Source organism: Nerophis ophidion, linkage group LG14 (assembly GCF_033978795.1).
Source record: "Nerophis ophidion isolate RoL-2023_Sa linkage group LG14, RoL_Noph_v1.0, whole genome shotgun sequence".
Lineage (NCBI taxonomy): Eukaryota > Metazoa > Chordata > Actinopteri > Syngnathiformes > Syngnathidae > Nerophis > Nerophis ophidion.
The window spans coordinates 44,460,873-44,487,427 of NC_084624.1; the positions used below are offsets into that span (position 1 = coordinate 44,460,873).

The 26,555-nt window shown below is 39.3% G+C and overlaps 2 protein-coding genes and 1 long non-coding RNA gene across 5 annotated transcripts in view; 1 reads left to right on the top strand and 2 right to left on the bottom strand.

The window, feature by feature from the left end:
• The first annotated feature begins 2,604 nt into the window (after window positions 1–2,604).
• The window catches only part of LOC133568735 (uncharacterized), an 82,119-nt gene continuing 58,168 nt past the window's right edge, over window positions 2,605–26,555 (top strand). For 2 of the 3 annotated variants that reach the window (XR_009809659.1, XR_009809660.1), the window contains exons 1-2: window positions 2,605–2,752; window positions 2,907–2,978. This is a non-coding gene — a long non-coding RNA (uncharacterized LOC133568735). Of the gene's footprint in view, window positions 2,753–2,906; window positions 2,979–16,990; window positions 19,804–26,555 lie in introns of those variants that run through there. The other variant, XR_009809658.1, reaches the window with a different exon arrangement.
• On the bottom strand, window positions 12,021–21,902 carry LOC133568734 (nicotinamide riboside kinase 2-like). The gene is made up of 8 exons (XM_061920845.1): window positions 21,401–21,902; window positions 21,230–21,320; window positions 17,612–17,660; window positions 17,278–17,458; window positions 17,129–17,200; window positions 16,948–17,054; window positions 12,308–12,390; window positions 12,021–12,240 (listed from the first exon to the last, which is right to left on the bottom strand). Exons 1-7 carry the CDS (start codon window positions 21,424–21,426, stop codon window positions 12,308–12,310), a joined length of 609 nt encoding a protein of 202 aa, XP_061776829.1. The 5' UTR covers window positions 21,427–21,902; the 3' UTR covers window positions 12,021–12,240.
• LOC133568732 (caytaxin-like) overlaps window positions 24,405–26,555 on the bottom strand; it is a 46,216-nt gene continuing 44,065 nt past the window's right edge. The window contains exon 14 of the mRNA XM_061920841.1: window positions 24,405–26,555. This exon is cut by the window's right edge and continues 2,241 nt beyond it. The gene's annotated coding sequence lies outside the window, so the exon portion shown is untranslated.

Consider the following 26,555-nt stretch of genomic DNA (forward strand, 5'->3'; position numbering starts at 1 on the left):
ACATTGATTGATTGGTAAATCCGGGAAACGTTTTCGTCCCTAGAAACATGTCGGCCAGCGTGGAGTGTGTGGATGGTGAGAAATGTGGGAACTTTACCCAATATTTCTTGATCCGAATAAAATGTCCCGGTATTGCTAATCTGGGATATTTGAGACCATAAAAAAAGCAGAATGTTTTGGTACTTAAACGGTTCCGATGGGTTGAAAACTGTGGGAGACGAAGGCAGACAAACAACACTGAAATTAATAACAATTGGAATCCTGAATCCGTGTAGATGTGTGAATGCTGTGTGAATTATTTACTATACGTCATTCACACAATAATTTTACAACGGTACCAAAGGGAATAAGCGGTAGGAAATGGATGGATGGATGGTACCAAAGTAAATGTACTGAATGTAGTTGTATAAGTCTACCACATGAGGGCAGTGTTTTCAAACTACTGAGGTCCACAAACGGGCTGTTTGCAACTTAATTAAACAAAAATATAACAGGAACACCGTCGGTTAGCTAATATCTATATTTTTCACAATTACTCCATCCATCCATCCATTTTATACCGCTTATTGCCTATCTCAACTACTCATTTTATTTAATTAAGTGTTGCCCTCCTGACTCGACGTCCTCCTGAAGGGGAGACGGGATATATATATATATATATATATATATATATATATATATATATATATATATATATATATATATATATATATATATATATATATATATATACATATATATATATTAATATATCTATCAGGGGTTGGCAACCCACGGCTCCAGAGCCGCATAGCGCCGCCCTAGTGGCTCTCTGGAGCATTTTCAAAAATATATGAAAAATGGAAATGAGAGGAAAAAACACATTTTTTGTTTTAATATGGTTTCTGTAGGAGGACAAACATGACACAAACCTCCCTGATTGCTATGAAGCACACTGTTTGTATTAAACATGCTTCACTGATTCGAGTGTTTGGCGAGCACTGTTTTGTCCTACTAATTTTGGCGGTCCGTGAACTCACCCTCGTTTGTTTACATCCATAACTTTCTCCGACTTTCTCAGACTTGTTTTATAACTCTTCTTTTTCTGTCTCATTTTGTCCACCAAATTTATAAGGTTGTGCATGAATGTACAAAGGTGAGTTTTGTTGATGTTAATTACTTGTGTGGAGTGCTAATCAGACATATTTGGTCACCGCATGACTGTAAGCTAATCGATGCTAACATGCTATTTAGGCTAGCTGTATGTACATATTGCATCCTTATGCCTCATTTGTAGCTATATTTGAGCTCATTTTGTTTCCTTTAAGTCCTCATAATTCAATTTATATCTCATGACACACTATCTGTATGTAATATGGCTTTTAAATTTGTTTTGCGGCTCCAGACAGATTTGTTTTTGTATTTTTGGTCCAATATGGCTCTTTCAACATTTCAGGTTGCCGACCCCTGATAGATATATATATATAGATATATAGATATATAGATATATAGATATATATATATATATATATATATATATATATATATATATATATATATATATATATATATATATATATATATATATATATATACATACATATTCACATATACACACATACACAGTGGGGCAAAAAAGTATTTAGTCAGCCACCGATTGTGCAAGTTCTCCCACTTAAAATGATGACAGAGGTCTGTCATTTTCATCATAGGTACACTTCAACTGTGAGAGACAGAATGTGAAAAAAAAATCCAGGAATTCACATTGTAGGAATTTTAAAGAATTTATTTGTAAATTATGGTGGAAAATAAGTATTTGGTCAACCATTCAAAGCTCTCACTGATGGAAGGAGGTTTTGGCTCAAAATCTCACGATACATGGCCCCATTCATTCTTTCCTTAACACGGATCAATCGTCCTGTCCCCTTAGCAGGAAAACAGCCCCAAAGCATGATGTTTACACCCCCATGCTTCACAGTAGGTTTGGTGTTCTTGGGATGCATTTCTGTATTCTTCTTCCTCCAAACACAAGTTGAGTTTATACCAAAAACTTCTTTTTTGGTTTCATCTGACCACATGACATTCTCCCAATCCTCCGCTGTATCATCCGTGTATCCATTTTGGTATAAACTCAACTGGTCGTGTTTGGAGGAAGAAGAATACTGAGTTGCATCCCAAGAACACCATACCTACTGTGAAGCATGGGGGTGGAAACATCATGCTTTGGGGCTGTTTTTTCTGCTAAGGGGACAGGACGATTGATCCGTGTTAAGGAAAGAATGAATGGGGCCATGTATCGTGAGATTTTGAGCCAAAACCTCCTTCCATCAGTGAGAGCTTTGAATGGTTGACCAAATACTTATTTTCCACCATAATTTACAAATAAATTCTTTAAAATTCCTACAATGTGAATTCCTGGATGTTTTTTTTCACATTCTGTCTCTCACAGTTGAAGTGTACCTATGATGAAAATTACAGACCTCTGTCATCATTTTAAGTGGGAGAACTTGCACAATCGCTGGCTGACTAAATACTTTTTTGCCCCACGCTTCCAGGATGTCATCGTGCCCTTTTGAGGCGTCCTCCTCGTGACCCTGCAGCAGCCTTCCGGTCCAAATAGGGCAACACGGGAGTCGCCGCCAGGACCTGCAAGTCCTTCTATTCCCGCCCAACGCCCCCCCGCCCCGGCCACTTTATAAGAGCCGTGCGTCCTGGACACTTGTTTGGCACAAGACCTCCCCGAGCAGGAAGGTGTAAGACAATAAAATAGCCAGTAAGTATGACCACGCTGGACCACGTGACCTGAAATGTTGCCACCAATAAGAAAAGAGGAGAACTAACCTTTTAACGCTTACAAAAAAAGAGCTGCAGCAGCAAAGTGTGAAGCACTAATAATAACTTTTGGAATATATCTCATCAATCTGTAGGTGACCCGGTGCTGCTCACAGCATGAGATTAAAAGAAGACGCTCTTTAATAAAAGGAATATTTACAACACAGGTGAGAATGCTGCGAAATGTTGCTCGTTTAGATGGAAGGTTGTGGGGACACCCTGGCGGAGGTCATGTTGCAAGGCACACAGGTCACATGGTGCGTGTTTGAGTGACAGCTCAGCTTTTGTCTGGAAGGACTTTGGAGACAAGGAGGTCATGTGATGTGTTTATTGGAGGGAATTATTAGTGCTGTTTGGCAAGTAATGCTTCAACATATTCATCAAAAGTGTCCATTGTTATCTACGTCTCTTGTATTATTATTGTTTAACTTTATTATGGCGTAGTATTTATCATGTACATGCACATATATGTTAGTCAATTTAACTTTATTATATGTAGTATTTATTATGTAAGTGCACATATGTATTAGTCAATTTAACTATTATATGTAGTATTTATCATGTATGTGCACATATGTATTAGTCAATTTAACTATTATATGTAGTATTTATCATGTATGTGCACATATGTATTAGTCAATTTAACTATTATATGTAGTATTTATCATGTATGTGCACATATGTATTAGTCAATTTAACTATTATATGTAGTATTTATTATGTATGTGCACATATGTATTAGTCAATTTAACTTTATTATATGTAGTATTTATTATGTAAGTGCACATATGTATTAGTCAATTTAACTATTATATGTAGTATTTATCATGTATGTGCACATATGTATTAGTCAATTTAACTATTATATGTAGTATTTATCATGTATGTGCACATATGTATTAGTCAATTTAACTTTATTATATGTAGTATTTATCATGTATGTGCACATATGTATTAGTCAACTTAACTATTATATGTAGTATTTATCATGTATGTGCACATATATATTAGTCAATTTAACTATTATATGTAGTATTTATCATGTATGTGCACATATGTATTAGTCAATTTAACTATTATATGTAGTATTTATCATGTATGTGCACATATGTATTAGTCAATTTAACTATTATATGTAGTATTTATCATGTATGTGCACATATGTATTAGTCAATTTAACTTTATTATATGTAGTATTTATCATGTATGTGCACATATGTATTAGTCAATTTAACTTTATTATATGTAGTATTTATCATGTATGTGCACATATGTATTAGTCAATTTAAATGTCAGGCTTGGACTGTGGATGTTTGTGCTTCCTCGATGCAAGGATGATGTGGGACTAGTCAGGCATGAATGTAAGTACATGATATTTATTAAATAAACAAACAAACTACAAAAAGGCAAACCAAGGACGCGCTCTGTGGCGGATAAAAATCTATACCATACTTAAAACAAAACAGCACAATGGCATGACTATATACAAACAAAACAAAACTAGCACAATGGCATAAATACAAAAACTTACAGGGCATGGAACTATGGACGAGGACATGAAGGAGGTGCAGCATGGGTAGGGTGCGTGCACATGTGAGAAGATCCCTGAATGAAGAACAAAAAGAAAATTACTTAAATACTGGCTGTGATAATCAGGAACAGGTGCGGGACTGAGGGCAGGGGCGTGACAAGTTGGGAACTAATACGTTGGCATGGAAACAAAACCAGGAAGTGCAAAACGTGACTGAATGTCCAAAATCAAAAACATAACATGACAAAACAAAACATGATCCATAGGTGTGACGTTAACTTTATTATAGCGTGATATTTATCATGAATGTGTACATATGTTTTAGTCAATTCAACATTATTATAGCCTAATATTTATGCACCCTCACGACCTCAAAATGGACAAACAGTAGAAAATGGATGGATGTATTTTTTATTTATGTGCACGTATGCATTATTCAATTTAACTTTATCATAGCGTAATATTTATCATGTATGTGCACTTATGTATTAGTCAATTTAACTTTATTATAGCGTAATATTTATCATGTACATGCACATATGTATTAGTCAATTCTACATTATTATAGCGTAATATTTATGCACCTCCCGCGATCTCAAAATGGACAAACGGTAGAAAAATGGATGGATGTATTTATTATGTATGTGCACATATGCATTAGTCAATTTAACTTTATTATAGCGTAATATTTATCATGTATGTGCACTTAGATATTAGTCAATTCAACTTTATTATAGCGCAAAATTTATATCAGTAATTATAGACAGCAATGTAGACATCTTTCCTTTATTTCATATTTTTATAGGGCATTATAAAGGCTGACAAATACAAAATATAAAAATATCTGCTGATGTTGTTATCATTATGATAGATAGTACTACTAATTTATTCATATTATTATATTGACTACGTAATATATAGGCCCGATACTGTAAAATAGTATTTTGATTGCTAGTAAATAGTACTTTGATGTACTGTTGTACATTCACAAGAGCACATATACATCATATGCTCTTGTGTACAAAAATAAATATATAACTACAAAAATAAATATATGACTACAAAATGTATTACCGAGCTTTTCGCTCCGCCGCTCCTAGTCAATGGAACGCTCTCCCTGACCACCTGAGGGCAACACAGACTGTGATTGCTTTTAAAAAAGGTTTTAAAACCCTTCTTTTTAAAAAAAAAAGTTTTTTTTTCTTTTTAGATATATGCATACTAGTACTAGCTATTAGGCTGCTCTAGTTTGTATTTGTATTTATTTTTATTATCTTGTTATTTATTTATTTTTAATACACTGTAGCACATTGAGGTTGTTTGGTCAATGTAAAATGCTTTTTATTTTATTTTTTTTACAAATAAAATCTATTATTATTGGTATTATTATTATTATTATTGTGTTTAAACTGAAACTACATGTACAAATGCGCCATCAAAAATCTTGATTGCTTTAGGACTATCTAAAATAATTTGTATTTAATTTTTTTACATGCATAATACAATATTTATTTTGTATTATGTTATTATAGTACTTCGAAATATATTCAAACTACATTCCTGATAAATAACTTAATTTTTTTATTTTATTTTGATGGTTAAAAATATATTTTTTTCTGTATTATTTTACATTCCCAATATCTTACTGTATATGTATTTCTATATTATTATAGTACAAAAAAAAAACTATGATAAAGATTTAAAAAGAAAAATCTCCTAAAATATTGACATTTCAGGATTGCTGGATAGTTTGACTAATTTGATATGAATACTAGTTTTACTTTTTCAATCTCAAAATTTTTTTTCTCTTATGAATGTTGAATAAACACTTTATAATAGGACTGCTAAATGCATCCTATATTTTTCAATCAACATATGGCGGATATGTGTTTAATAGAGATGTTTTCAAAAGTCCCATACATGTATTATTATACACATTAGATAATATGTTGATGTCTCATCTAATATTATATTGTGTAAGGTTTTATTGGCAGCTAAATATAAAAAGTGACATTTTGATCAATCATCGTGTTCAGTAAAACAATATAAAAAAAACAAACAAAAAAGTTTTTACATCGTTTGTAAAACATCAAATTGGAATTTAGGTCACTCGGGTCCTGCATGTCCAAACCAAACATGTAATTTTTGGGTGGGGGCTTGGGGGGGTTGCCATGGCAACGGGTGACGTAGGACCACCGCCTCAAGTTCTCACCTTACTTGTCAGGCCGTGACTCTGGACACGCGAGGCTAAATTTAAAGTGACAGGCCAGCTGCCATCTGTCGCAGGCTGAACACTGGAATGTCTAGACTCCCATGAACGCATCACATGAGAGGACCCCTGAACACATCGCAAAATCCCCGAGTGTTTCATCCCAGGAGGAAACAGTCTTTTGGCATACTATACGCGTCTTAGCAACACATCCCTGTATATAACTGTATTATGTATTCAAGAGTACATCTGGGCAAAACACTTGAAAAGTAATAAACTCAGTGGCCTAGAGGTTAGAATTTCCGCCCTGATATCGAAAGTTTGTGAGTTCAAACCCTGGCCGATGATTTTAACACACACACACCTCACAATTTACAACAAAATGCTCTAATGGGTAAATATAATACACATTAAGTTGATGTGTCAAACACAGTGTCCACCTTATTGACCGTGTGAGCAGCTTCATTTGCCCCAAAGCCGCTTTTTAGTGTGTGTGTGACAATCAGATCCACGTCTTGGATCATGACATATTCTGGTTTTGGTTCTGTTTATCACATTCTGTCTAGTATTTGTCTTCCTGAGTTCTTTGTGGCACTTCCTGGTTTTTGTTTCCGTTGTCATAGTTACCCATTTAGTGTCACCTGTCTCTGCTTTGATCACGCGCACCTGCCCTTGATTATTTATCTCCCTATATATGCCCGCCTTTGTTTGACATTCAGTCTTGGACTCTTGCTTGCTAGACGCTACAGTTGACCCTGCACTTTCCAGCATTGTGGTAACTACCTTCGTGTACATTAGCTTCCATGCTATTTCAGTTGTTTGTCCCCAGCTCATGCCAGCGCTTTCTGTTTTGTTTGATAGTGCCTTCGAGCAAGTGTTTTGGGTTCTTAGTCTGTTTTAGTTAGTATGAATAAATTATTGTTCCTACCTCACGCTGTGTCCATCTTCGCTGCACCCATGAGAGAACAACTCGTCACCACAATGCCACCAAGACGTCACACTTTAACTTTAAACGTGCAAATTTTTGCAAATAAAACATCGTGTTTTCAGCAAGTAAAGCCATCAGAAAGCATGTACTGTATTAGTCTATATATGGCCATAACATAAGGCACACACACACCCCCACACACACACACACACTTTCTAGTATTACCTTCTTGAGACCTCTGAAAAATGCAAACCACTTTAAGACCGCCCTTTCTAGGTATACAAAGATTTATATTTACATCATTAATAATATATACAAACTATGCAAATATAAAAAAGGTAAGATGTTTTTATTTTTATTTTATTATAATTTTTTTTACTTTGTGTTTGTAATTGGTTTTTAATTTCATTATTTACTTCAAATTTTTAAACTATGTCTCTATATGCATATTTAATTTTTTTAATACATTTTGGCCAGAGGGGCCGCATTTAAATTTCTTATACACACTAGTTATTACATATGTTAGCCAGAGGGGGGAGCACTTCAAATTTTTACACACTTGTTATTTCATATGTTGGCCAGAGGGGGACCACTTCAAATTTTTACACACACTTGTTATTTCATATGTTGGCCAGAGGGGGAGCACTTCAAATTTTTACACACATTTGTTATTTCATATGTTGCCCAGAGGGGGAGCACTGCAAGTTTTTACACACATTTGTTTTTTCATATGTTGGCCAGAGGGGGAGCACTTTTGAAACCGACAGTCAATTTGAAAAATCCCTCCTTTTTGGGACCAAATTTTAATAGATTTCACCACCAGGGGTGCAAAAGAGATCTCTATTTTTGTTTTGTTTTCTGTAATAGTTTAGTTTAGTCTTTATTTGAAGGGACAATGCACAGAAACATTCAGCTCAAAGACAGATATGTTCTGTACCAGATTATAACTAAATAGCTCATTTCCACCTGCAGTTCCTGGCTACCTAAATTAATGGGATACAAAATCATGCAATAAAATTATGACAGTAAAATCATACTTATAGCATGTAATCAAATCAATAAAAGTCATGAAATGCCCTTTCATGGACACATACTTAATATACAATACAACCACCCCTCCTTTACATCATAACTAGACATTACATGCTCTTGTTCACCTCTGTCTTCATTTGTAAAAAACACAATTTTAACAGACACACCTCACACTTAACAAAATGCTCTCATGGATAATTATAATACGCATTAAGTAGATGTGTCAAACATAGTGGCCACCTTATTGACCGTGTGAGCAGCTTTGATTGCTCCAAAGCCACTTTTTAACTTCAATTGTGGAAGAAGAGTTATCTGTTAGACTTTTCAAGTTTTTTGTGAGGTCGTTCCATTCCTTTATCGCTTTATATGAAAAGGCTGACTGTGCAAAAATGGTTCACATCCGCTTAAGGCCGATGACAAACGAGTCACGGACCACAGATGGCCCATGTGCAGCACTTTGGGCAAACCCAGCTGTAGAAGCTAATTGTTAATGGCCAGCATAGTCTTAGAAGTGTAGTGTATTTGTTCATCCTATGGTCACATACGGGACGCAGGTTGTCTTACGTCAGCACCAGAAGTCGGAAAGTCAGCTGTTCACCCAGCGGGTATTTTAGGGGATGAATAGGGAAGTCCTTCTATAGCTGCTGTCTTGTTTTATCATTTATTGCTGACTTTGCGCCTGTCAATGTTTACTTTTGTATGCACATTAAATCAACAAAAAATCCTGACTTTGGAGCAATGTTCACAGACTCTAGTATTTGGCTCTCCATTAAATGCAATGGTTTTCCGTATTGGGACCATGATTCCGGTCCTAACTTATTCCCCGGTCCTCATATGGAAGCTACTTTTCCCTGTTGATGTCTCAAAAAGTGTAGAAATAGCCCAAATATTTAACATATTTACTAATACTTGTATTTAAAGCTCAACACTATGAAGTTTCTAAAAACATTTTATTTATAAAAATGTGTTGTACTACAAATTTGATAAGAATTTTGAATACAATATATTAATACATTTTGTTTTGTAATAATAAAATAAAAAATGGCTTATAAATGATGAGGCTGTGTAACACCCACTTTATGTTTTTGGAGTTTTGCTAACAAAAACCCCCAACATTTTGTGAACTATTTTACTGATTTGTTGATTTTCTTAAAAAAATCAATCGCCAATTTAATCTACTGTTGATTTTCTTACTGGGTACAAATTTAATGTTTATATATATTTTTTTACTTCAAAATGTCTTCTGTTTTGTTCGTTTTTTTTATGGTTTAAAATAAAAAATATTGTATTTTGATTTAAAATGGTTTGATTCTGGTATACACCACTAAAAAGCTAAAATAAATTACATTAGGAAGAAAGAAAAAAAAACAATGAAATAATTTACAGATTTAAAAAACAATTAAAACAGGAATATTATATTTTTTCATTTTATTTTTTGGAATAAAAAAAAATAATAATCATATTTTAAACAATTCAAAAATAATTCACTAATTATTTATAACTTTTTCTTAATAGTTTGGAAAAATCAATCACTAAATTAATGATTTTTTGATTTTTGTAATGGGTGCAAAAAAATCATATTGTTATTTTATTATTAAAAAAGGTTATTTTTTCGTATTAAATTTGTACACAATAATACAAATTAGTGAACTAATTTAATGGTTTTTTTTCCAATGTTTAAAACAGAAATGTATTTAAAAAAAAAAAAATCTTACTTTTCTTGCTCTCACACCTTTGGATCATGTTTTGTTTTGGTCATGTTAAGTTTTGTTTTTTAGACACTTGTTTCCTGTGGTCCTCACACCTGTTTGCAATGATCACTGCTGGTATTTAAGCCACAGTTGCCTCATAGTTAAGTCTGGCAATTTTACCTTACCAACATTACCACGCACCTACCTTCAAATTCGTATATCCCTCATCTACCTTCATGCCATGCTATTCTGTTTACTATGCTGTCCATGCCACGTAAGTTTTTGTTGTTTATGCCACAGTGCAAATTTTGTTTTTTCATGCCACAGTGCAAGTGTTTTTGTTTCACGTTTATAGTTTACAGCCTTTGTTCTAGTCCTTTGTTTTTGTAGTCAAGTATTTATTCTCTGCCATTGTGCGTGCCCTTTGTTTGCCTCTTTTTGTTAGTTATAGTGTTAAAAAAAATAAACATGTACTCACGTTCACGCCTGGCTCGTTCCAAATTCCATCTGCGACAAAGAAGCAAAACAAGTCGAAGTCCAAGTTTGAAAGAAAGTTGCCAGCACGAAGAAAGAAACAGAATGGCTTAAATAATGACTATGATAATGATTACTTACAGGTGTGAGGACTGAGGACCGGGGCGTGACATGGAGACAAGGTGGAAACTAATCAGTTACTATGGAAACAAAAACAAACCAGGAAGTGCCAAACAGGAAACAAGTGTCCAAAAAACTAAACTTAACATGACCAAAACTAAACATGATCCAAAGGCGTGACACCTGCCTTATGAAATGTGTTTAATCCCACTTTGAAGTAGTAGCTTAAGCAACACTTAAAATAATGTTCAAGTATATATATATATATATACATATATATAAATATTATTTTGGGGGCATAGCTCGGTCGGTAGAGTGGCCGTGTCAGCAACTTGAGGGTTGCAGGTTCGATTCCCGCTTCCGCCATCCTGGTCACTGCCGTTGTGTCCTTGGGCAAGACACTTTACCCACCTGCTCCCAGTGCCACCCACACTGGTTTAAATGTAACTTGGATATTGGGTTTCACTATGTAAAGCGCTTTGAGTCACTAGAGAAAAGCGCTATATAAATATAATTCACTTCACTTAATTTTATTTTATACAACATCATTACTGGAAATATAATATACTTGAACATTTTATTAGAATAAAATAAAAAAAAAATAGAGAGTATGTATATATATATATATATATACACACGTATATATATATACTGTATATATATATATATATATAGGTAGAAAATGGATGGATATATATATATATCCATCCATTTTCTACCTATTTATATATATATATATGTATATACATACTCTCTTTTATTTTTATTTTTTATATATATACATATATATATCTGTATATATGCATATATATGTATGTAAAACAAATAATTAAAATAAAACATATATGTATTTATATATATATTTTTTTATTTTATCTGTTATTTCTTTATTTTATTTTTTTCAATAAAATGTTCAAGTATTATATTTCCAGTGATGATGTTGTATAAAACACACTTTTTGTGTTTTGGAGTTTTTTATCAAACTAAAATCTATTTAATGATTTGGTAATTGTCTTAATATTTTAGACTTTTTTTTGTGTGTGTTAATATGCAAATATGTGATTCAGTAAAAAATAAGGCATAATGAAGTTGAATCTTTTGTTTCCAGCAATAGTTCAGAAATGACGGGGAACTTGTTTCATTTGAGCAGTTCACAGTTAGGTGCAACTACTTCTGCCAAAACGTAACAGTTGGACTGTGAGAGCAAGAAGGACAGGAAACAGATTGAGTCTTTTAAGTTTGTTTATGTGGTCTTTAAGTGGGTTTCACTTTGAAACCCGAAGCACAGGAAGTTCATCTCTTTGAACCAAAACAACAACGTTTGACAGGAGGATAGAAAACACAACACTGCTTGTTGTTAGCGACTATTTACACAACACATTGTTGTACATTTCATTTATTTACACATATGTACACACATTTCCCTCGGCAGGTGGTCCTCACGCTGTGAAGACAAAAGGGAGGTTTGTACCAAAAAAAAATGAATAAACAAGTGTTTGTTTTTTCTTTACCTATGAGTTGAGAAGTGCGTTCTGGATGCTCCCGAAGACGTGGTCGTATATGTCGTCTTTGGAGGTCAATCCGTCGAGGTATTCTAGGATAGGTGAGCTAAGTTTTTATCAAGCCCCCCAAAAAAAGACATTGGCAATTTTGCCAACTAGAGATGTCCGATAATATCGGACTGCCCAGAATTATCGGTCGATTATTGCTTTAGTGCAGGGGTAGGGAACCTATGGCTCTAGAGCCAGATGTGGCTCTTTTGATGACTGCATCTGGCTCTCGGATAAATCTGAGCTGACATTGCTTAACATGATAAGTAATGAATAATTCCACTTGTAATCACAGTGTTAAACATAACGTTCAAAATATAAAACATTCTCATGCATTTTTATGTTCAAGAAGTTGCGTTAATGTTTTATTTGATTAGTCTCTCAGTTGCTTTCCTGCGATTGTCTTTTTCTCTTTCGTCCTCACTCGCGCTCTGGCTACAGCCCCAACCCTGTCTCTCCTCCTGGCTGCTGCTTATAACAGAGCGACAGGTGATTAGATAAAAAGGCCCAGGTGGGCCATCTACGCACCTGTCGCTGATTTCGAGGCCGGACCTGGCAACATCCCGCTTTGCTGCAGGCCCGCAGGCCACACCCCCCTCCACAGTTAGATTCAGAATAACAATGTTAATACAAAGAACAAGAGACCTATTGTACTCTGGAAATGTTGGTCTTACTTAAAAATGCACGCGTTTAGTTGTGTTCAGTGTTAAAAAAAAATATTATATGGCTCTTAGGGAAATACATTTTAAAATATTTGGCTTCTTGGCTCTCTCAGACAAAAAGGTTCCCGACCCCTGCTTTAAAGCATGGGTGTCAAACTCTGGCCCGTTGTGTAATTTCATTTGGCCCTTGACGCAATATCAAATTAACATTAGAGCTGGCCTGCCGGTACTACAGTGCATTCGCCGCTAATACTCATTCCTTCCAACCCTCCCGATTTTCCAACCATTCTCCCAAATTTCTCCAGATTTCCACCCGGACAACAATATTGGGGGCATGCCTAAAATGCACTGCCTTTAGCGTTGTCTACAGTATGTTGTCACGTCCGCTTTTCCTCAATACAAACAGCGTGCCGGACAAGTCATATAATATATGCGACTTATACACACACTTAAGTGAATACCAAGCATACTTGGTCAACAGCCATACAGGTCAGACTGAGGGTGGCGGTATAAACAACTTTAACACTGTTACAAATATGCGCCGCACTGTGAACCCACACCAAACAAATAAGGAAAATCACATTTCGGAAGAACATCCGCACCGTAACACAACATTGACACAACAGAACAAATACCCACAACCCCTTGCAGCACAAACTCTTCCAGGACACTACAATATGCACACCCCGCATACCACCTAACTCCACCCATCGCATTGTTATTTTATTTTAAAATTAGCCTGTGGAAGAATGTAATGTTGATATTTACCTCAGAAGGATGCAAATAGAAAAGAGGCATTAAATGTTTTATTTAAATGTTATTCATTTTACCATTGATGTTTTATTGTTTGTTTTTTGAAGGTTGATTTTGCACTATTAAGTTATTATTGTTCCATATTCAGTGGTGAAGCAAATCGGTGTAGCAAACCGAGAAATAATTAACATTTTATTCATGCACTTTCTCTTGCTACTTCAAGGCTTGAATGTTTGATTCATTCATTATTGTTATTTTATTTTCGAATGTATTATTAGCCTGTGGAAAAAGTTTATTTGGACATTTACCTCAGAAGGCTGCAAATAGAAAAGAGGCACTCAATTTTTATTTAAATTTTATTTGATATGCCATTGATATTTTTTAAATTATTATTATTATCTGAAACTGGATTTTGCATGTCACTATAAAGTTATATAAGCCTTGCTTGTTCAATATTCAAAGCAAAACTTGTTTGGGTCCCTATTAAAAGTTTCATTTGTTCAACTTTGGCCCGCGGCTTTGTTCAGTTTAAAATTTCGGCCCACTCTGTGTTTGACTTTGACACCCCTGCTTTAAAGTGTAGTATCGGAAATTATCGGTATCGGTTTCAAAAGGTAAAATTCATGTATTTTTAAAACGCCGCTGTACGGCGTAGAGAGAAGTACAGAGCAGTTGCGTCTCCCAGTCATACTTGCAAACCCTCCCCGTTTTCCCGGGAGACTCCCCAATTCCAGTGCCCCTCCCGAAAATCTCCTGGGGCAACCATTCTCCCGATTTCCACCCAGACAACAATATTGGGGGCGTGCCTTAAAGGCACATAATATCAACGGCTTTTTACACACACAATTGAATGCAAAACATACTTGGTCAACAGCCATACAGGTCGCACTGAGGGTGGCCGTATAAACAACTTTAACACTGTTCCAAATATGCGCCACACTGTGAACCCACACCAAACAAGAACGACATTTTGGGAGAACATCCGCACCGTAACACAACAGAACAAATACCCAGAATCCCTTGCAGCACTAACTCTTCCGGGACGCCACAATATACACCCCTCCCAACCCCGCCCACCTCAACCTCCTCATGCTCTCTCAGGGAGCGCATATCCCAAATTCCAAGCTGCTGTTTTGAGGCATGTTAAAAAAAAAAAATGCACTTTGGGACTTCAATAATAAATATGGCAGTGCCATGTTGGCATTTTTTTCCATAACTTGAGTTGATTTATTTTGAAAAACCTTGTTACATTGTTTAATGCATGGGTGTCAAACTCTGTATTTTCATTTGGTCCTTGAGGCAATATCAAATTAACATTAGAGCTGGCCTGCCGGTTTTATACAGTGGCGGTGTTGCTGTAACACCGCATTCACCGCTAATACTCATACTTGCTAACCCCCCCCCCCCGATTTTCCAAAGAGACTCCCAAATTTCAGTGCTCCTCACGAAAATCACAGGGGGGCAACCATTCTCCCAAATTTCTCCCGATTCCCACCTGGACAACAATATTGGGGGCGTGCCTTTAAGGCACTGCCTCAAGCGTCCTCTAAAATCTTTTGTCACGTCCGCTTTTCCTACGTAGAAACAGCGTGCCGGCCTAGTCACATGATATATGTGGCTTTTACACACACACACGCTAATGCAATGCAGGCTTGGTCAACAGCCATACAGGTCACACTGAGGGTGGCTGTATAAACAACTGTAACACTGTTACAAATATGCGCCACACTGTGAACCCACACTAAACGAGAATGACAAGCAAATTTCGGGAGAACATCCGCACTGTAACACAACATAAACACAACAGAACAAATACACAGAATCCTTTGCAGCACTACCTCTTCCTGGACGCTACAATATAAAAATGTATTATTAACCTGTGGGAAAAGTTTATTTTCATATTTACCTGAGAAGGCTGCAAATAGAAAAGAGGCATTCAATTTCTATTTAAATTTGATTTGATATGCCATTGCTATTTTTAAATTAGTATTATTTGAAACTTGACTTGGCATGTCAGTATAAAGTTATATAAGTCTCGCTTGTTCAATATTCAATGCAAAACTTGTTTTAAAAGGTTAATTTGTTCAACCTTGGCCCGCGGCTTTGTTCAGTTTTAAATTTTGGCCCACTCTGTATTTGAGTTTGACACCCCTGGTTTAATGCATCCAGCGGGGCATCACAACAAAATTAGGCATAATAATGTGTTAATTCCACCACTGCATATATCGGTATCGGTAATTAAGAGTTGGACAATATTGGAATATCGGATATCGGCAAAAAAGACATTATCGGACATCTCTAGAAAAAAACACTTTGACACTACTGGGACTACTGGTTTGGGAAGAATCAAATGTTTGACTGGTCGTGACGAATCTCCCTGTTTGTTTTTTTTTACTGTGTGGGGCAAAGGAACCCTTGTTCCACCCCCTGGGAGGTGAGGGGAGCAGTGAGCAGCAGCGGTGCCACGCCCAGGAATAATTTCTGGTGATTTAACCCCCAATTCCAACCCTTGATGCTGAGCGCCAAGCAGGGAGGTAATGGGTTCCATTTTTATAGTCTTTGGTATGACTCGGCCGGGGTTTGAACTTACGACCTACCGATCTCAGGGCGGACCCTCTAACCACAACGCCACTGAGCAGGTCTTTAGTTAGTTTAATGAAGGACATTAAATTAGGAGTAGTTCCTGTAGTACTGTACTTTGGCATGAAGTTAATTTAGAGTTAAAGTACTAATGATTGTCACGCCCACACTAAGTGTGGTGAAATTTGTTCTTTTGCATTTGACCCATCCCCTTGTTCCAACCTCTGGGAGATTCCCGAGCCCGCCTGGGAATCATTTCTGGTGATTTAACCCCCAATTCCAACCCTTGATGTTAAGTGCCAACCAGAGAAATGGGTTCCATTTTTATAGTCTTTGGTATGACTCGGCCGGGGTTTGAACTCATGACCTACCGATCTCAGGACGGACCACTGAGCAGGTCTTTAGTTAGTTTAGTGAAGTACATGAAAGTATGAGTAGTTCCTGTAGTACTGTACTTTGGCATGTTAAGTACCAGTGATTGTCACACACTAACCTCTGCATTCGACCCATCCCAAGCAGGGGGACAGGGTTTGAACTCACGACCTACCGATCACAGGGCGGACCCTCTAACCACTAAACCACTGAGAAGTGTTTGTGTTGACGTACCTATTCTGTCACAGTTACTCTCCATTTCTTTGCGGTGCTTCAGGTACATGGGCCACACGTGGCCCTCAAACAGGCCGGGCGGGTCGGGGACGGTGTAGGTCCTCGTACTGCGAAGACAGGGTCCAACAGATCAAAGGACTGGGCAAACCTGACGAGGATAACGGCGGCGCGAGATGACTACCTTCTCCTCCTCTTGCACTCCTCATAAGGAAGCGAGATGTAGAAGCATTTGTCGTAAGCGTCGATGAGGGGCCTGCGGGGAGAGTCAAGAACCACTTACTACTTCTGGAAGGTCAAGGCCTGAAGGAGACATTTTGAGGGTCGACCCACTTGTAGTTGTAGATGAGGAAGCCCTCCACAATGAGGATGTGGATCCTCTCCTCCTTCGACGAGTCACATTCCTCGGCTCCGGGTGACAGGCAAACTCCGTGGGAGCGGGCAAACTTGACCGGGTTCTCCTGCCAGCCTCTCACCGTGCTGACCATGGCCTCCATGTCCAGGGCAGTGATGACTGGTAGGAAGTAAAGAAAAACGGGTTTGAGCGCACGTCAGCCAGTCAGTCAACAGGTGGGCTACTCCTTAAGTTTAGCATTGCTTGGTTATCAAAGAATGTGCTGGATAGGAAAAGTGCAATTTGTTTTTCCTACGCCAAATCCGTTCTTACCATCCCACTGTCTAAAGCCGTCCTCCCCGACTTCTATTTGATCGGGCTTCTGAAATAACAGTCACCAGTAAAACATTGTTGCAATCTAGTAACCAGTCGCAGCTGATCACACCTGGACAGGGCAAGTCAACGACCCGTCTCCGACCCGAGAAGCCCGCGCTTTTTTTCACGGTTTAAACGTGCGGACGTAGCCTTTAAGGGAGAGAAGGTCAATTCTATTTCGAATCAGACAGAAAACACAAGCAGAACGCTCTCTGCCGTTTCTAAGAATCTACGGTAAAAAGTCCAAGATCTTCTTTGCGACAGGAGTGATTTGCTGATTTTACAAACTTATGCTGTTCAAACAAGAGCTTTGCCATTTTTTTGGAGGACCTACAGCTAATACATAGTCAAAGGTCCTTTAAGTCAGTAGTCCCCGACCTTTTTTGCACCACGGCGAATAATTTTCAGGGACCGGCTTTCCACTTGTGCCAGATAAATACAGCAAAAATGAGCACATTAAAAATACAACTCATGTGAACGTTGAATTAGTGGGAGCCCTAGGGTTGTGTTTTTGCAATTGAGATCTGTCAGAATAATTGTATCTAAGTTATCACTGTCTTCGTTTGATCTTACCAATCAAAAGGGTGGTAAAACTCCACTGTGTAGGACGGGGAGCGACATGAGGGTGTCGGTTTCTTTGATGTATTGTAATCCACAGAAAGATTTTGTCTCGACCTGAGATATACAAAGCGGAGAGGAGGCAGGGCCTGACCCCTCTATCAACTGTTTTGTGACGAGAGCAACGGCTGTTTACGACCTTTTCTTTGAAGCGACATTTTCTTTGAACTGTTTTGTAAACTTGGAGAAGGCATTCGACCGTGTCCCTCGGGAAGTCCTGTGGGGAGTGCTCAGAGAGTATGGGGTATCGGACTGTCTTATTGTGGCGGTCCACTCCCTGTATGATCAGTGTCAGAGCTTGGTCCGCATTGCCGGCAGTAAGTCGAACACATTTCCAGTGAGGGTTGGACTCCGCCAAGGCTGTCCTTTGTCACCCATTCTGTTCATAACTTTTATGGACAGAATTTCTAGGCGCACTCAAGGCGTTGAGGGGTTCCAGTTTGGTGGCTGCAGGATTAGGTCTCTGCTTTTTGCAGATGATGTGGTCCTGATGGCTTCATCTGACCGGGATCTTCAGCTCTCGCTGGATCGGTTTGCAGCCGAGTGTGAAGCGACTGGGATGAGAATCAGCACCTCCAAGTCCGAGTCCATGGTTCTCGCCTGGAAAAGGGTGGAATGCCATCTCCGTGTTGGGGAGGAGACCCTGCCCCAAGTGGAGGAGTTCAAGTACCTAGGAGTCTTGTTCACGAGTGAGGGAAGAGTGGATCGTGAGATCGACAGGCGGATCGGTGCGGCGTCTTCAGTAATGCGGACGTTGTACCGATCCGTTGTGGTGAAGAAGGAGCTGAGCCGAAAGGCAAAGCTCTCAATTTACCGGTCAATCTATGTTCCCATCCTCACCTATGGTCATGAGCTTTGAGTCATGACCGAAAGGATAAGATCACGGGTACAAGCGGCCGAAATGAGTTTCCTCCGCCGGGTGGCTGGGCTCTCCCTTAGCGATAGGGTGAGAAGTTCTGCCACCCGGGAGGAACTCAAAGTAAAACCGCTGCTACTTCACATCGAGAGGAGCCAGATGAGGTGGTTCGGGCATCTGGTCAGGATGCCACCCGAACGCCTCCCTAGGGAGGTGTTTAGGGCACGTCCAACCGGTAGGAGGCCACGGGGAAGACCCAGGACACGTTGGGAAGACTATGTCTCCCGGCTGGCCTGGGAACGCCTCGGGAACCCCCGGGAAGAGCTAGACGAAGTGGCTGGGGAGAGGGAAGTCTGGGTTTCCCTGCTTAGGCTGTTGCCCCCGCGACCCGACCTCGGATAAGCGGAAGATGATGGCTGGATGGATGGATGTTTTGTAAACAAAGGCAGTGGCTGTTTACGACCCCCTTCCTTGAGTAACAGCTGTTGCCATGTAATCAGGGAAAGTCCGAATAAAAGAGGAGGCGTACAATCTTTCGCCAGAGCGTGGTGGGACATTGTACAAGAGTACAGCCCAGACGTTTCTCCTCAATTGAGCCAAATTGAATTCTGTCTCTGTTTAATTCCTTGCTTCTTTGTCTGTTTAATGGATGTCATCAGTGTTTGAACCTGACAACGGCAACGGCTGTTTACGACCTTTTCTTTGAACCAACATTTTTGTTGAACTGTTTTGTAAACAAAGGCAGCGGCCGTTTACGACCCCCTTCCTTTAGAAACAGCTGTTTTCATGTAATCATGGAAAGTCCGGATAAAAGAGGAGGCGTACAATCTTTCGCCAGAGCGCGGTGAGACACTGTACAACACAAAGAGTACAGCCCAGACGTTTCTCCTCAATTGAGCCAGATTTAACTCTGCCTCTGTTTAATTCCTTGCTTCTTTGTCTGTTTAATAGATGCCATCAATGTTCGAACCTGACAAGATCCCTAGCAGGTTGATGGTAAACTGCAGACATAAATCAACCTTTGGCTACAATCTGTCACATTTATACTTTATATGTTTGTTAATGTGCATTGTATCATGTCACAAAGTTAGAACAAATATAACAAATAACTTCCTATGAAGAGTTTTATTGGGGTTAGGGTTGAGGTTAGGGTTAACCCTATAAACAAGCTTATTGGTTTGTTTGGTGGGACAGGAGAAAGTTAAGCCATCCATCCATTTTCTACCACTTATCCCTTTTGGGGTGGTGGGGGATGCTGGAGTCTATCTCAGCTGCATTCGGGCGGTAGGCGGGGTACACCCTGGACAAGTCGCCACTTCATCGCAGGGCCAACACAGATAGACAGACAACATTCACACTCACATTCTCACACTAGGGACCATTTAGTGTTGCCAATCAACCTATCCCCAGGTGCATGTCTTTGGAGACGGGAGGAAGCCGGAGCACCCGGGGAGAACCCACGCAGTCACGGGGGAGAAAATGCAAACTCCAGGATCGGAAACCCAGGACTACTCAGGACCTTCATATTGTGAGGCACATGCACTAACCCCGGAGTAAATGCAATTTGTTTAATGTTTCAAATGCGTCACGGACCCGTACCGGTCCCCGGATTGTTGGTTGGGGACCACTGCTTTGAATGACAGAAGCACTCTTGTCGGTTTTTTAAAGACTTACTGCAAAAAACTGCCAAAAACCCTTTTAATTGCAAGAGTGGACCTACTGAAAAGGGACAAGGCTAAAATCCAGCTCGGGTATTTTTAAAGACCTTCTGCAAAAACTTCCTATACCTGTTACCTGCTTCCTAGTTTTAAACCGAATTCATGTTTGGGCTGCCTTAGGAATCTTGAAAAGATCTTCGTTAGACCAAAAGACTGAAGGCGTTCGTGTCTATAAGCTGGAGTCTATCCCGGCTGATTTCATTTCGAGGCCACAATGAAGCTTTATCTTCAAACGGGTGGACGCCAGGCCGTTTTTTTTTTTAATTTGCCGTCCAGGAGACAATCAGTGGAGACATGTTACTAGTTTACGGCCATCTGAAAGTCAGAATGGAGGGTCACAGCTACACTGTCGCATTTCTTCCAAGTAACCGAAGACGGTCTTACCTTGAAAAAGTCGTCCTGATGGACCACACAGCAGTTGGGCAAAGTCCCGAGCAGTCTGTTGGTCAGGGTGGTCTTGCCCCCGTTGGTCACGCTGGAATCGCACACAAATACGACACACATGAACCCTGAAAAACGTGACTTCGATCAGAATACAAAGTCCGGTGTACTCACCCTCCAATGCCGATGATAATTTTCATCTTGGTCGCTTTTTGTGGAATTCAGAAAGTAAAAGGGATCGGCCCCGCCTAAGCCCCGCTTTTACTACTTCATTGATAAGACGACCCCACTCTAGGATTATTTAAAGAGTCCAGGCTGCAGCGTCGGCCCAATCAGAAGGCGGAAGGGAGGAGACGGGGAGGGCTGCAATGTTCCACCTGTCAGGGTGGGGGGGTGACGGGGTAAAGCCAGGGGTAATATCACCGCTTTTTAAAGTGGCCACACTGCAAAAAGTCGGTGTTCAAAAAAATAAATAAAATATACAAAAATTAGGGGGTATTTTATTTGAACTAAGCAAAATGATTTCCCAATAGAACAAGAAAATTTGGCTTCTCAAGACTTTCCAAACAAGTATAACCTCAATAACGGACTGTAGTCAGTTGGAAGCGCGTCTTAATGAAATTAAACAATGGATGTCCGCTAACTTTTTGCAACTTAATGCCAAAAAAACGGAAATGCTGATTATCGGTCCTGCTAGACACCGACCTCTATTTAATAATACAACTTTAACATTTGACAACCAAATAATAAAACAAGGTGACTCTGTAAAAAATCTGGGTATTATCTTCGACCCAACTCTCTCCTTTGAGTCACACATTAAAAGCGTTACTAAAACGGCCTTCTTTCATCTCCGTAATATCGCTAAAATTCGCTCCATTTTGTCCACTAAAGACGCCGAGATCATTATCCATGCGTTTGTTACGTCTCGTCTCGATTACTGTAACGTATTATTTTCGGGTCTCCCCATGTCTAGCATTAAAAGATTACAGTTGGTACAAAATGCGGCTGCTAGACTTTTGACAAGAACAAGAAAGTTTGATCACATTACGCCTATACTGGCTCACCTGCACTGGCTTCCTGTGCACTTAAGATGTGACTTTAAGGTTTTACTACTTACGTATAAAATACTACACGGTCTAGCTCCATCCTATCTTGCTGATTGTATTGTACCATATGTCCCGGCAAGAAATCTGCGTTCAAAGGACTCCGGCTTATTAGTGATTCCTAAAGCCCAAAAAAAGTCTGCAGGCTATAGAGCGTTTTCCGTTCGGGCTCCAGTACTCTGGAATGTTCTCCCGGTAACAGTTAGAGATGCTACCTCAGTAGAAGCATTTAAGTCTCACCTTAAAACTCATCTGTATACTCTAGCCTTTAAATAGACCTCCTTTTTAGACCAGTTGATCTGCCGCTTCTTTTCTTTTTTCTCCTATGTCCCCCCCTCCCTTGTGGAGGGGGGCCGGTCCGATGACCATGGATGAAGTACTGGCTGTCCAGAGTCGAGACCCAGGATGGACCGCTCGTCGGGACCCAGGATGGACCGCTCGCCTGTGTATCGGTTGGGGACATCTCTACGCTGCTGATCCGCCTCCGCTTGGGATGGTTTCCTGTGGAGGGGACTCTCGCTGCTGTCTTGGATCCGCTTTGAACTGAACTCTCGCGGCTGTGTTGGAGCCACTATGGATCGAACTTTCACAGTATCATGTTAGACCCGCTCGACATCCATTGCTTTCGGTCCCCTAGAGGGGGGCGGGGGGGGGGGGGGGGGGTTGCCCACTTCTGAGGTCCTCTCCAAGGTTTCTCATAGTCTGCATTGTCACTGGCGTCCCACTGGATGTGAATTCTCCCTGCCCACTGGGTGTGAGTTTTCCTTGCCCTTTTGTGGGTTCTTCCGAGGATGTCGTAGTCGTAATGATTTGTGCAGCCCTTTGAGACATTTGTGATTTGGGGCTATATAAATAAACATTGATTGATTGATGATTGTTTCATTGAAAATAAAAGAGCAAAGCTGTTGTCGGTTTTTGTGTCGAAGTCACGATTTTTTTTTTTGTAATGCTTGAAATAAGAAATGATTACTTTAAAAATTAGTTTTATACTTGTGAGTGTTGATGACACAGCTTTGCAACAGTTGATATTCTAGTTTCAAGCATGTTTTACTCAATATAGGTCAGGGGTCGGCAACCCGTAGCTCTGGAGGCGCATGCAGCTCTCTAGCGCCGCCCTAGTGGCTTTTTCAAAAATATATAAAAAATAGAAAAAGATGAAGGGAAAAAACACATTTTTTGTTTTAATTTGGTCTCTGTAGGAGGACAAACATGACACAAACCTCCATAATTTGTCACGCGTTCGGCGCACTTACTGGGCGGAGTTGCCACTTCGTGGATGCACAACGACCAGTCAGCGGGATTGCAGGTAAGACTTGTTTTTAATATAATAAAACAAAAGAACACTGACAAAAGAACACTGACAAAAAAATTGAAAAATAAAGCGCGTGCCTACGCACGGGAAGCTAATGCTAAACTTAGCTGGAGACAAAAAGTACAAAAACATAACGTGCCGACCGCACGCAAAGCTAAGGCGCAACTTAGCACATGGAAAGACAGAACAGAATACTTAACGTGACTTGTTGCGTGAAGCAAACAATGGACCGAGGACGAACTAAGGAATCAGGTGGGCTTAAATACACAAATAATAATCAGAAACAATCAATCATCAATCAATGTTTACTTATATAGCCCTAAATCACTAGTGTCTCAAAGGGCTGCACAAACCACTACGACATCCTCGGTAGGCCCACATAAGGGCAAGGAAAACTCACACCCAGTGGGACGTCGGTGACAATGATGACTATGAGAACCTTGGAGAGGAGGAAAGCAATGGATGTCGAGCGGGTCTAACATGATACTGTGAAAGTTCAATCCATAATGGATCCAACACAGTCGCGAGAGTCCAGTCCAAAGCGGATCCAACACAGCAGCGAGAGTCCCGTTCACAGCGGAGCCAGCAGGAAACCATCCCAAGCGGAGGCGGATCAGTAGCGCAGAGATGTCCCAAGCCGATACACAGGCGAGCAGTACATGGCCACCGGATCGGACCGGACCCCCTCCACAAGGGAGAGTGGGACATAGGAGAAAAAGAAAAGAAACGGCAGATCAACTGGTCTAAAAAGGGAGTCTATTTAAAGGCTAGAGTATACAAATGAGTTTTAAGGTGAGACTTAAATGCTTCTACTAGAAACAGGTGTGTGACAGGAGCCCGTGAGGAGGAGCACAATACGTTGCCATGGTGACTAAAACAAACGAGGAAGTGCTCAAACACAAGGATCGGCAGAGTCCAGAAACAAACATGATGAAAAACATATCAAAAGGCAAAACCATAAACGATCAGAGTCCCGGATCGAGACATGATTGCTATAAAGCACACTGTTTATATTAAACATGCTTCACTGATTCGAGTATTTGGCGAGCGCCGTTTTGTCCTACTACTTTTGGCCGTCCTTGAACTCACCGCAGTTTGTTTACATCAGGGGTTGGCAACCCGCCCTAGTGGCTTTCAGGAGCTTTTTCAAAAATATATAAAACATGGAAAAAGATGAGGGGGGGGGGAAAAACATTTTTTGTTTTAATATGGTTTCTGTAGTTTGTTTACATGTATAACTTTCTCCGACTTTCTAAGACGTGTTTTATGCCACTTCTTTTTCTGCCTCATTTTGTCCACCAAACTTTTAACGTTGTGCATGAATGCACAAAGGTGAGTTTTATTGATGTTATTGACTTGTGTGGAGTGCTAATCAGACATATTTGGTCAATGCATGACTGCAAGCTAATCGATGCTAACATGCTATTTAGGCTAGCTGTATGTACATATTGCATCATTATGCCTCATTTGTAGATATATTTGAGCTCATTTTGTTTCCTTTAAGTCAGGGGTAGGGAACCTATGGCTCTAGAGCCAGATGTGGCTCTTTTGATGACTGCCCCTGGCTCTCAGATAAATCTTAGCTGACATTGCTTAGCATGGCAAGTAATGAATAATTCCGCTGGTAATCACAGTGTCAAAAATAACTTTCAAAATATGAAACATTCCCATGCATTTAATCCGTCCAGCCGGTTTCTACCGCACCTGCTCAAGAAGTGGCATTAATGGTAAGAAGCATTTTATTTATTGTCAGAATAACAATGTTATTAAAAACAATAAGAGACTTATTGTACTCTAAAAATGTTGGTCTTACTTAAAAATGCACGCATTTAATTGTATTCAATGTTAAAAAAAAAAAATGCTCTCACGGAAATACTTTTTAAAATATTTGGCATTTATGGCTCTCTCAGCCATAAAGGTTCCCGACCCCTGCTTTAAGTCCTCATAATTCAATTTATATCTCATGACACACTATCTGTATGTAATAAGGCTTTTAATTTTTTGCGGCTCGAGACGGATTTGTTTTTGTATTTTTGGTCCAATATGGCTCTTTCAACATTTTGGGTTGCCGACCCCTGATACGTGTCATCACATCTCAGACTGAGATCATTTAGGGCCAAAAACCCTTAAAACAATTAAAAGACCCTAACATAAAATCTGCTTAGTGAGAAGAATGATCTTATCAGGTAGAAAATAAGCAAACATCACCCTTATTTGATTTCCTCACTTAGATTTCAGTTTTTGCAGTACAAGCTGCCAAACAACCACACTGTAAGAAGTGGGGTCTGGGAGACGTAATTTAAATTGTGACTCAAGTGGAATTAGATCTTTTTTTTAAATATTTTTATTATTGTATTTGTCAGGGAGCTATATTTAGTGCAGGAGCCAGCAGCGTCATGCATATTTGTGTTGTAACGCCACTCGAGTGACGGCTGCTGTAAAGTCTTGCATCGTATCTTGCAAGTGACGTTTGGTCAACTAAACACCAGGTGAGGCATACATACTCTTTTTTCTACTTTTTTACTTAAATTCACATCTGTCACTCTAGTCATTGTTGATTTATGTTGCACATTAGAGTTACAGGGGATAAAAGGGAGTTATTCGCTTTCATAAAAACATTATCATGATGATATTATATGATAAATGGGTCCAAAAGTGATAAAGTTGTTATTAAATACTTTTTGGTCCCATTTTGTGACGGTTAGCTGGCATCGTGGTGCGGGTTCGTTCTCTCAAATATGCAGTCGGACTTGGACACAGCGTAAAGGTAAAAAGGATGATTTATTTACTCTAAAGAGCAGACTATGAACAGAAAACTTGCACTAGGCATAAACAGGAAAAACAAAGAGCTAGAAAAACAGGAAGTATAGCGCGGAAGCTAGCAAGTACAAAAAACAGTTCTTCACCACAATCG

What these genes read in the sequence shown, in the direction of transcription:
- LOC133568734 (XM_061920845.1), bottom strand. Translation starts at nt 21,426, where the DNA reads ATGAAAATTATCATCGGCATTGGAGG. An exon ending in ATTATCATCGGCATTGGAGG is followed by an intron (nt 21,321 to 21,400) that starts GTGAGTACACCG and finishes GTGCGATTCCAG; the next exon opens with CGTGACCAACGGGGGCAAGA. An exon ending in GAGTAACTGTGACAGAATAG is followed by an intron (nt 12,391 to 16,947) that starts GTACGTCAACAC and finishes CACCTATCCTAG; the next exon opens with AATACCTCGACGGATTGACC.